At 37.7% G+C, this 12,818-nt stretch overlaps 1 protein-coding gene across 2 annotated transcripts in view; it reads left to right on the top strand.

Moving 5' to 3' along the window:
* Window positions 1–11,673, top strand: part of cluap1 (clusterin associated protein 1) — a 48,949-nt gene extending 37,276 nt beyond the window's left edge. The window contains exons 11-14 of one of the 2 annotated variants that reach the window (XM_039775437.1): window positions 4,636–4,746; window positions 6,380–6,435; window positions 9,814–9,864; window positions 11,322–11,673. In XM_039775437.1, coding sequence (XP_039631371.1) covers window positions 4,636–4,746; window positions 6,380–6,435; window positions 9,814–9,864; window positions 11,322–11,492 — 389 coding nt within the window. In that variant the 3' untranslated portion in view covers window positions 11,493–11,673. The remainder of the gene's footprint in view (window positions 1–4,635; window positions 4,747–6,379; window positions 6,436–9,813; window positions 9,865–11,321) is intronic. The other variant, XM_039775438.1, reaches the window with a different exon arrangement.
* Window positions 11,674–12,818: the final 1,145 nt, after the last annotated feature.

Below are 12,818 nucleotides of genomic sequence, written 5' to 3' on the forward strand. Positions count from 1 at the left end.
TCTCTGCTGTGGCCCTGTGATGGAAAGTGAGCTCAGGAAATGGAAGGATACATAGTCTTTCTCAAAATTACAACTTTGATTTCATTTATGAGTTGCATTTTAACCAAATGTACAGTATAATGTCTTGCAAGCCAAGCTTTGAATGCCAGCCTTTTCCCTTTTATCACAATGTAGATACTAAAAACTGTTTTTGTTGTGGTAACGATGCCAAAAATGTGCTGGTATAAATATGGTGGTAGTTTCAATATTTGCCATCCTTGGGTGGAAAAGTAATGTCCTTAAAATCTGTTGTGTAGTTGCTTTTTTAAGTAGGCCACTGTGCTAGGTTTGACTATAATTTTGCTTTTGTTTCTGACTTTTAATTCTCATCTCGTCCTTCTGTTCCTGGTTACCATTTATTATCAATCTCCCAGTCTAGAAGTTTGCCTGTCCTGACTGAATTGTGTATCTTCTCCTCTCATTGCTTGCTCTAGCAGTCTTGTGTACCATAACAGGCTTTCTGACATATGTACAGAATGCTCAAAATGATTTTGCCTGATACTGAATGCTGAAAATGCAGCACTGCAGCGAGATACAAATTATTCAACAGTATTTGTATTAACCTGAAGTCGATCTGGATTACCATCACGTTGAACCAAAGGTATTTTTGTATTGCTTTGTATTTTTAAAATATGTTCACTTTACTGGTCTTTGACTTGATATTTTCAATCAAGTCTAAATCCCCTTTACACTTGCGGTTATAAAATTTCCAACAAATGACTTTGTCCCCACAAGCAATTGTCAGTAGGGACAGTACCTCTTAGACCTCTCTGTCACAGGTGCCTTCTATCTGGGTCTGTTGCATGGCAACACTTGTTACACTACAGTCCCAGGACGGAGGGGCTGGGGACATAAAAGGTGGGGTCTGAGCGTTGCAATACAACAGACCCGGGTAGATGGGGCCTCAGACAGAAGGCAGTGGGCCTAGACCATTCCCGAGAAAAATATCCCACAGAAAGATATTTGTTCAATTTAAATCAAAACCAATACTTACTTGTTAGTCTGTCTCAAATGTATTTATAGTACATTATTTCTCAGCAGGCTACTCCTGAATACAGCTAAATGTAAAGCCATAAAGCAACAGAAATAAAAATGCAAACCACGTATCATGTGCTGAATGTGATTAAGGTTAGGTTGCAAAAGGCAAGGGAATACAACTACAATGAATGTACTATTTTCAGAAAATGAACCTAAGGACTGCAGTCCTATTATAGAAAGTTCAAAATTAGTCTAGTGAGCCTAGCTGACCACACAGAACCTCTGCAGGTAATCTACAATATACAGTACCATCAGACTATGGTGTCATGTGTGAATTGGCCTAAGTGTCTCTTTATCTAAAGACGAGGCAGGAACAAACCCTGCATAGAGTGCCAGATGATTACAAAGTGAACACACACACACACACCTATCAAACACACACTAAGGCCAATTTAGGATCCCCATTTCACCTAACCTGCATGTCTTTTGACAGTGGAAACCAGAGGAAACCCATGCAAACACTGGGAGAACATGCAAATTCCACACAGGGAGGACCCAGAATGCCAACTCTGGTCTCCTTACTTAAGGCAACAGAGCTAACACAGCACCACTGTGCTGCCATGCAATGTTAGGTGAAAAATATTCACAGGTTTATAAATCCTGAGATAGATTTTTGAGGTTGCAACTAAATCTAATACCCAGAAAATTAGGTCAGCAAAGAAATAATGATATGATAACACTCACAATGTTTTGAAGCACCCCTGTTTTTTTGTTTTATTATTTTACTAATTGGAAAAGAAAGGAGTTACACTGCTTAAAAGTTAAGCTGTTCAACTCTTCGTGATACAAGTGAGTATTAAGTACAAGGTTCGCTTAATTTCTTCATCTGTAGATGTTTTCATGTATATGTTGTGTTCAAGGGCAGCTGGAAAGACTAAAGGGGGAGAATAAGGCAAGAAGGGTGGCTGGTTGTGGGCATTGCCTCAAGAATTTGCTTAAGTAGGAGAGGCTTTGCACTGCCTGCCATCTACTCTAGTGTGCTGGAGGATTACAAAGATTGTGCTAATGCAGTGAACCTAACGAGAAGGGGCGTTGGTGTTTAATGGTCAAATGCCGGACTTGCTGCTACGGTTGAATTCTTAGTAGCCACTCTCACCAGTCGACGTCTTGTGCTGATGTTTAGTTTTGAGCCTGTTCTAATAAGAGTCTGGTTGCTCTGATGGACCTTCCACTTTCTGATGATGGATCCAACAGTGCTTAATGGGACATTCAAACTATTCGATATTTTTTTTTTGTAGCCATTTTCTGCCTTGTGCATGTCAATGACTTTATTTCTTGCATCAGTAGAATGCTCTTTTGTTTTCATTTTTTCAGTGATTGTCCAACAAAGGCTATGGTCCTTACAAAGGGTTATTTTTTATACCCAGAGAGAGATAAAGGACTTCCAAGTAGTACCTAATTATGTTTAACTATTCTCATACAGCCATGGCCGAAATTATCGGCGCCCCTGGAATTTTCCCAGAAAATGCACCATTTTTCCCAGAAAATTGTTGCAATTACAAATGTTTTGGTATACACGTGTTTATTTCCTTCATGTGCATTTGAACAACACAAAAAAACAGTTAAAAAAGCTAAATCTGACATCATGTCACACAGAACTCCAAAAATGGGCCAGACAAAATTATTGGCACCTTTTCAAAATTGTGGGTAAATCGTTTTATTTCAAACATATGATGCTCGTTTGAACTCACCTGTGGCAAGAAACAGGCGCTGGCAATATAGCAATCACACCTGAAGCAAGTTAAAATGGAGAAAAGTTGACTCAACCTTTCCATTGTGTGTCTGAGTGTGCCACGCTAAGCATGGAGAACAGAAAGAAGAGCAGAGAATTGTCTGAGGACTTGATAAACAAAAATTGTGGAAAAATACCAACAATCTAAATGCTTCAAGTCTATCTCCAGAGATCTTCATGTTCCTATGTCCACTGTGTGCAACATAATCAAGAAGTTCACAACACATGGTACTGTAGCTAATCTCCCTGGACGTGGATGGAAGAGAAAAATTGACAAAAGACTGCAACGAAGGATAGTCCACATGGTGGATAAACAGCCCCAATCAACAAAACAGATTCAAGCTGTTCTGCAGACTCAGGGTGCAACAGTGTCCGCTCGAACTATCCGTCGACATCTGAACGAAATGAAACGCTATAGCAGGAGAGGCAGGAGGACCCCACTGCTGACACAGAAACATGAAAAAGCCAGACTGGAATTTGCCAAAATGTACTTGAGGAAGCCAAAATCCCTCTGGGCGAATATCTTGTGGACAGATGAGACCAAGGTAGAGTTTTTTGGTAAAGTTCATCATTCTACTGTTTACAGAAAACGGAATGAGGCCTATGAAGTAATGAACACAGTACCTACAGTCAAACATGGCGAAGGATCTAAGATTTTTTGGGGATGTTTTGCTGCCTCTGGCACTGGATGCCTTGACTGTGTGCAAGACATCATGAAATCTGAAGACTACCAAAAGATATTGGGGCACAATGTCAGAAACCTGGGTCTGCGTCAGAGGTCATGGGTGTTCCAGCAGGATAATAAACCCAAGCATACCTCTAAAAGCACCCAGAAATGGTTGAAGACAAAGCGCTGGAGAGTTCTGAAGTGGCCAGCAATGAGTCTGGATCTAAATCCAATTGAACACTTATGGAGAGATCTCAAAATTGCTGTTGAGAGACCTTGAGCAGTTTGCAAAAGAAGAGTGGTCGGAAATTCCAGTTGAGAGGTGTAACAAGTTTGTTGATGGTTATAGGAAGCGCTTGATTTCAGTTATTTTTTCCAAAGGGCGTGCAACCAAATATTAAGTTGAGGGTGCCAATAATTTTGTCCAGCCTGGTTTTTGAGTTTTGTGTGAAATGATGTCAGATTTGCTTTTTTTCTCTGTTTTCTTTGTGTTGTTCCAATGCACATAAAGGAAATAAACATGTGTATATCGAAACATTTGTAATTGCAACAATTTTCTGGGAAAAATGGTGCATTTTCTGGGAAAATTCCAGGGGTGCCGATAATTTCAGCCATGACTGTATGACTGTCATCTTTGTGTTATTTGTGATTAATTTGTAATTTGTGTAAAGAGGGAGCTTCCAAAGCACAGAGGTTTAAAAACGTAGGAAAGCACTAACTTTTGAGTGCTTCTTCAGTTAAATGTCTACAGAAAATGGTTTCTTTTGACTTTGGAAATGTATTGTTCCAGTATATGAGTTTACATATAAATCCTGAGTCTTTTGTCATGCTGAAAATTATGATGACCTTCAAGGGGTTTAGATTTTTTCATGCCACTGTATTTTAGTCACGAGTTCTTACTCACAGAGAGTATAACACCTTGTCCTCTAATCATCTTCATCATGAAGCCGATATTCTGACTGGTGAAGCCCTAGCCATGCTATATTCCTAAACACAAAGTTACACTGCTGTAGACGGTGAATACATTCTTGTACTCCTTCAACTGAAACTGCTCAAAATAAAGCCAACAAATAGCGTTCTACCCTTCATAGTTTTAAGTTGGCCTGTATTATTTATTTATTTATTTATTTATCTATAGTTTTTTTGTTTGTTTAACCAGGTAAAGAAGAAGATTCAGATATTGAAATTCAAGAAGATGAAGGCACAGACAGTGAAGTTGATGAGGAGCGGCCAACTAAGCCTCGTCCCACAAGAGGCATGAGTGTTCGAGGTACTACTACACTACTTTTTTATTTTTGTTTTTTATATTCTTCATAACACTGGGTTTTACATGCCTTGTGCTTTTTAGCCCCATGATTTATTGTTGTATCACTCCAGTTGAGTTATTTTATTCTGAGCTGCTTCCACTCCTAACCTGATTTCCGTGGTCAGTGAAATGTTTTCTTCTTTGGTTAGTCCGAATTACTAAAGACATAACAGTAAGATATTATGCTGCTACTTTGTGTACAATATGATAATATTAATCAATTTCAGGGTCACAGTGGGCTGTGAACTCTAAATTGGCCTTATGTGGTGTGTGTGTGTGTGGTAGGGCTGCATTCAGGCTTATATTTAATGTTGCTGAAATACACAGCACCTCAAAATGACCCTAAATTGTATTATTAAGTACAAAATGGGTCAATAGATGAATACATTTGTTGACTGTTATAATCAATGGGACATTGACTAAAAGTAATCAAGACACTATGATTAGAATATGACTAAATTATGCTAACACAGTCTAAATGTATAAAACTAAACTCTACTTTTTATCTCCAGAATTTGCAGAAATGTATGAAATGTGTTTTGTTTAGCCAATGGAGCTGAATCTAGGAATATTCAATTACATTGTAAAATGGTATTCTCTTGTCTCTGTGGAAAAGTAGTCTTACCAATTTGTCAAAGACTGGGTGCCTTCTGAGAGTAATTTATACAATGAAAGATTTTTATAGGCATCTTATTTCCAAGAATACATGTTTGAATTCTCTAAGTCTCGTAAGTGCAAGACCTGAGCATAGAAGTGGAGGAAGTAATGAAAGGCAACTCTGATTAGGAGATAAAAGCCAGTAAATGAAGAGCTTAAGGGCCCTTGTGTTAAACATTACAAATCTAAATGTGTAACTGAGGTGCTGGATACACAGTATCGTGTTTATACTTCTAGTTTAATAAAATGCTCTGTGAATGCTTTTAAGATGAGGGGGAAAAGAGGATGGCTATCTTCTGATAATTTACAGCATAGCTCCTTGGCAATAGATTTTACTGAGCAAAGCTTTCTTTCATTCATTCAAGAGCTCCAGCGATTTAGCTGCTTTCATCTGCCAATAAAGAGTCTCAATTGTCCCTTCTGTCGATGATGAAGGGACTGAAAGGTTTTGGAAGCGGGCTAATAAAAAAAAGACAATTTACAAATGCAGTTAGACTGAAAAATTAAATATTAAAGATGTCCTAGGGAATTCATTGTCTAATGCTGTATCCTTTCACTGAGGCAACCCTTTCATGTTTGTATGAGGTTCATAGTTGCAAGACCTTTAAATTCAATTCTTAGTCAATCAGTGCCCATTAGCTTCACCTTCCACATAAAAGTGGATTTTATCTTCACAAAGACTAAACTAGCTATTTCTGGAAAGAATTGCTTTGGAAGACTGAAAAGTGCTGTCTTCATATGAGGAAATAAATACTCGTTTGATTCTAGGACCTTTAAACTAGTTTTAGGAAAAGTAGTAATACTAAAATGCAGTGCTTTAATATGAACTTGCTTTGTCTTTCTCTTGATTTCTCTTTTACACAAAAAGCCAAGGACAGAATGTGTGAACTGTATGGCATGCTGTTTATTGACACCATCTCTTTTTCCTTAACATCAACAGCGAGAGGTGCTGCTCACATAGTGGGGACCATGCAAGGAGGGGACACTGAAGATGAGGTATGTTCCTTTCCACCTTGGTGTCTATGATGCTTATGTATAAAGGGGGTATCTCTCAGCAATAGTGCATAGTAAAAACATGGATTTTGTACAAGAAATCTACCCCTTCCTGAAGCTCTTATACCTGTTCTTTAGTTTCCTTATACTTAAAACTGAATGTTGAAAGATATGTACAATTTGCTTAGCATATCTGATGTGGAAAATACAGTGGCACTGTTGTTAATATCCCCTTCTCACATCACACTGTTCCGCTGTTCTAGTGGATTTCTTCCCAATTTTATTTTGTCAGGTGGATTTACAATTTAGTACTAATATGGTTGTACCCTGCAATATTCCACATTCTTTAAACTATAATCGTCTAGGGCAGGCTCATCTTGCAGTACTGAAAAAGAAGAAAAGCATTCATAAAAATGGATGGTTTAAGACAGTGGTGTCCAGCTCCCATCCTGGAGGGCCTGCAGCGGCTGCAGGTTTTCATTCTAACCTTTTTTTCTTAATTGGTGACTTGTTTTTGCTGCCAATTGACTCCTTTCATTTTAATTGACTTGTTTTTTTTAAGATTTGTTCTCCTGAATTTCTTCATCGTTCCTCTGGATTGCTTCATTTATTTCCTTAAATGGCACCCGAATGTGAACTGCGTGAGCCAACAGAAGACCAACTAAGTCAGGGCCTCAAACTTCCACCAGTTTCAGTCCAACCAGTTGCTTAATTAGGCGCAGATTCTTGTTGTTAATTAAACCCGTTCTTTACTTCCATGGCTTGTTGCTGCTGTCATTGTGTGATAACATACATTTCTGATATTGTTCATTTTCTCTTTTCTAAGAGCACTGTTAAAAACGTTTTGGGGACCTGAGCAGATCAGCATTCCTGAGACCTTCATCTCTCTTTATTTTCAGATTTTGTAGGATAGACACAGTTTGCTGGTCATGTTTTGGCTCATTTTGTATCTCGATATTGTTTGGCTGCTAATTAAGGAAAAAGCAACAAAGAAGGATCTGCATCTTCAAGAGCAATCTATTTAAAACTAATTCAATTGAAGTTAACAGAAACAAACAGGTCATTAATTAAGAAAAGGGTTATAGTGAAAACCTGCTGCCACTGCGGGGACCCCTGGTTTAAGGTGTATACTGTACCAAACATGTTTTTAAAGGACAACACTGTTCATTTTATATGCATATAATTTAAAGACAAGTGGCTTTAAGTAGAAACAATTTTCACCCCCTTGGAAATGTTCACATTTTTGTGTTATACAACCTTGAATCAAAGTGGATTTAATTTGATGGTTTTAATATTGATGAACAGAAATAGACTTTTTAATGTCAAAGTGAAAACAGACCCTTACAAAGTGGTTTATAATAACTACAAATATAAGACACAAAATAATGAATCACATATGTATTCTCCTCCTTCAAGTCAGTATTTAGAAGGTACATTTTTGGCAACCATGGCAGCCCTGAGTGTGTGTGCGTGTGCACAGGTCTCTCTGTCAGCTGTGCACATCTGGATACTGCCATTGCCATTTTTCACCTGTTCTTCTTTGCGAGACTGCATAGGCTCTGTCGGGTTCCATGGTAATCATGAGTGAACAGCCTTTTTCAAGTCCAGCCACAAATTCTCTTTTGTATTGAGATCTGGACTCTGACTTGGCCACTGCAGGACATTGACGCTGTTGTTTTTAAGCCATTCGTGTTTAGTTTTAGTTCTATGTTTGGAGTTGTTGCCTTGATGGAAAACAAACCATCCCTTAAGGCACACTTTTCTTGTAGACTGTGTGACATTGGATAAGTAATACTAGAGGGTTGATACTAGTCCAAATCAAATATGTGACAAACACAATCTGATATTCAATACAAGTACAATTCATTAAAAAAAAAAAAAACACACCCACACACAAAACTTAAAATACGCATACGCTCTGACCCCCAAAGGTCATGCAAAAAGACAGTTTCCCTTCGGTGATTAACGAAGTGTATCCAAAAAATAAAGCATATCCCATAATTCTATAATAACCCAGAATTCCCTGGGAATCTGTTTGGATTCAACCACAAGCCTATAGAACCAATTAATTACAAAAAAAACCCAAAAGGTAAGAACGGTTATTATAAAAACATATAACATTAATATACCCCAGCTTTAGTTTGTTTTATAAAAGTGATGTAAAGACCCAAATTCATTTCAATTACACTCTTCTTGTTTCTAACTTAAAAGATTCACAAAGTAAACACGACAATAACTATAAATAACAATTTCCAATAAAAAAGTAAGCTTAATAGTTTTTCATTAAGTAGAGACTTGGGTCTCTGTCACAGACTGCCCTCAGTTTTTCCTCCGGGGTTTCCCTGCATTTTGCTGCCTTCATTTTCCCATCCAACCTCATACCACAAGCCCTGCAAGGGTTTGCTGCAGAAAGTCATCCCTGCAACATGATGGATGTGCTTCACTGTGGGATGGTTGTGGTTTCTGGTAAAGTGCGGAGTTTGAACAAAGCATTTAGCCTGATGGCCAAAAGGCTTAATATTAGTCTTATCAGACCACAGAACCTTCTTGCAGCTACTTGTGTGCCTTCTAGTAAACTCTAGCTGAGATGTCATCTGCTTTTATTTTTATTTTTTAACAGTAGCTTTCTGTTTGCTACAGTCTCATAAAGCTGTAACTGGTGAAGCACCTGGACATCAGTCTGTCCAATCTCAGTCAATGTAACTCCTTCAGAATAGGTCTCTTGGAGGCCTCTCTCACTCGTCGTCTTCTTGCACAATCACTTAGATTTTGTGGGTGGCCTGCTGTAGGCAGATTTAAAGCCGCACTCGTTCCATTTTCTTAATGGTTGATTTATGTGGATTCCAAAGGATATTCTTTGACTTGGATATTTTCTTTTCACACACCTTTTCACAGAGTTACTTGGAGGATGCTTTTGGTTTCATTGTGTTGATTAGGCCACCATACTGACTCACCACAAGCTGGCACTTCCTAATAAGGTGCATTTATATTACAGTCAATTGAAATGTCAGACAGGTGATCTCCATGGAACCAATTATGTGACATGGTTTCTAAAACCAGTCGGCTGCACCAGTGATGATTTGGACTTTCTTTAAGAAAATATTTACGCAACATTAAAGAGTCTTTCTCTGTTGAGGTGTGTCAAAAAAGCCAAAGTCAAATAAATACATTCTGGTTTCAAGGGGTGAATAATTGTTATAGGCGCTGTAAATTCCCTTTTTGTGAGGAATCGTGACTGGTCATTTTCAGCTCTGTGGTTAAAGGTACAATGTATTTTGCTAATTCTCAGGGTTACATTTACTAATATTTTGTTGTATGCTTATAGATACTCACTGATTTTTTTCAAGTCTATTTCCTTTTTTTTTTTCTGCTGCTTTAAAGTTGAAATTGACAAATGCCAGTTCTGCCATAGGCAGTTCTCTACAAAAACAGGTTAGTGTTCAGTCAGCGCTGTGTGGTTGTAGGTTAGTTTACTTCCAGTGTGCTTTCCTCTCTTCCAGCTCCTGTTACTCCAGGGGAAAAAAAAGTAGGAGGACAGGCTGTTGTAAAATTTTCCCTTGAGATATTTTAGAAAGTGTATTCCCATCCTCACTCCTTCATGTTTTATACAGACAACTATTGCTAAAAGGCATAGGTGTTTGTTCGTTGATATCTTCAGTGCTGTGGAACTAACCATGGCCAAATCTCTTTTACTTTCCTTTTTGCAGCTATTGGTTCCTCTGACATTGCATGCTGTTTATTCAGTCCTATAACTTGACTCTAGTATAGAAATACCTCAGTGTAAAGCATACTATATTGTGTAAATCTATAGTGTGTTTATTAGATAAGAAGTGGAACATTTTTACTTGTTTACTATTTTTACTGCTAGGCATGGAGTAAAATATTGAAGATGATTAAGATAATGACAAAAGCAATATCCTGCTGATTGGTAGATATCAATTTTATTAAAAAAAGAGCATTTTCAGAAATGTTTCCAATTACTCTACATCAGTCTTGATCTCTCAGTACTTGCAATGTAATAACTAATGTGGGACTGCAGCTATCCATGCACATTTAACAAATACAGTTCAGTGCTTAATTAGAGATAGAGAATTCCTTGAATAATGAAGAAGCACAACTTTAAAAAGACAATGAGTACTATAACATATTAAAGATTAGCTTTGTACAATAGATTATACAGGGTTTTTAACTGTGTTGATCCCAACAATCTATTGAACATCATGAAAAGTACATGCATCTTGGTTATTCTGATCTGCCTTAAAAGACTAAGGATTGGACCACCACTCCACTAAGGCTGTATTCAATGAGCTTATCATCTCAATTTGTGTCCATTAAGTATCTCAAGGAAGACTGAACTGGAAGAAGAAAAAAAAAAAACTAAGGTGGAATCAAAATTTTTTGCCCTCACGAACACATTATATAGAACACTCACCACTATTAACAGCAGAAATAGAGAATTATTTTTTTTAAATACCCAAGAAAAAGGTAAAAGTAGAAGGTACTACCTACAATGTGTATCTCCATCAGATAACTGTTTTCTGCATGTAAAATACATCTCTTGTTTTTGTTGTGTTAGTGCCATCCACTGCTACACTAACTCACTTTGAGTTACAGTGTGTGCGTCTGTGAGTTACAGTGTGTGCGTGCGTGTGTGGGTGTGTGTCGATTAGCATTCCATTCAGGGTCAGTCCCTGTCCTACACTTAATGCAATTAGGTTAGGCCCTGATAACTCTGTAATGAAAGAAGCAACTTAAGCAAGTGGATGAATAAAATAATGAATAGAAAACATCCAGCATGGTGGACATGACAATTCCAGTGTTGCATTCTTCTGAGTTGATAGCCTGTCTCTGAAGGACTAACACTGCATGTCTTTATTTATTGTATATAGGATGATTCAGATGAAAGTGATATTGATGTTGATGAAGACGACGACGATGATGAAATTGATGATCAAGATGATGATAATGATAGTGTGGATGCCCAGTTATCCAAACCATCCTGCCCTGTCCATGGCTCTCGCAAATCAGAATTTCTAGAGGACAGTGACAATGATTTCTAATTGCCTGCCTGATTGACATGGCTTTCTGAAGTCCACATTAACGAATTAAATGTAATTTGTATATGAAGACACATGTATAATACTTGTTTGAAAAATATTATTTACTATAGCAATTTTGTTGCTTGAAACTATTTGTATGAATGAAGGCTATGAGAAGTAAATCTTTTCTGATTTATTGTTCTGTTTGTTAAAATGGATTTCCATTTTCTTCTTGTAAAATAGATATATGTTTGTGTCACAGTCAAAATCATTATGGCCACATGTGAATAATAACATCCTGTATTTTTGTTGTAGTATTCCACACCTCCTGAAGCCTTAACTCTCTGCTGCCAGGATAGGCTGAGATTTCCTGTTCTCCGAATGATGTTAAATAGGCCCAAAACTGGGCTATTATATATACAGTACAGGCCAAAAGTTTGGACACACCTCCTCATTCAATGTGTTTTCTTTATTTTCATGACCATTTACAGCACTCCATCACTCTCCTTCTTGGTCAAATAGCCCTTACACAGCCTGGAGGTGTGTTTGGGGTCATTGTCCTGTTGAAAAATAAATGATCGTCCAACTAACCTGACTTCTGCACAACACAACTGCTGGTCCCAACCCCATTGATAAAGCAAGAAATTCCACTAAATAACCCTAATAAGGCACACCTGTGAAGTGAAAACCATTTCAGGTGACTACCTGTTGAAGCTCATCGAGAGAAAGCCAAGAGTGTGCAAAGCAGTAATCAGAGCAAAGGGTGGCTATTTTGAAGAAACTAGAATATAAAACATGTTTTCAGTTATTTCACCTTTTTTTGTTAAGTACATAACTCCACATGTGTTCATTCATAGTTTTGATGCCTTCAGTGAGAATCTACCAATGTAAATGGTCATGAAAATAAAGAAAACACATTGAATGAGGAGGTGTGTCTAAACTTTTGGCCTGTACTGTATATATATATATATATTGTAAAGACAAGGGCTGAATGCACCCCAAGGAGACGCAGCCGCTCCTCCGAAACCCCTCTTAAACTTTGATACAATGGGAAACAAATAGTTGTTTTTTTTTCCTCCTCTTTGCTCGATCAGCTGCTGGCTTGCTGCTGCTGCCATGCTGAGTGATATTAACTTTGCTTGCTTTCTGTCTCTCTTCAAAAGATCACGTCTCATCACAGGAAAAAAGTCTTGTATTGTCGCAATATATTTTTTTTTATTATAGAGAAATATATATTGTGACAAGAACGACACTTAGATATTCATAAAGATTTGGGGCAGCCACCAATATAATGTCATCTGGCTGCAAAAAGGTTTTTAGTAGAAGAGAACTTTGCATACTCGACTG

The sequence above is a fragment of the Polypterus senegalus genome, chromosome 13 (genome assembly GCF_016835505.1).
Source record: "Polypterus senegalus isolate Bchr_013 chromosome 13, ASM1683550v1, whole genome shotgun sequence".
NCBI lineage: Eukaryota > Metazoa > Chordata > Cladistia > Polypteriformes > Polypteridae > Polypterus > Polypterus senegalus.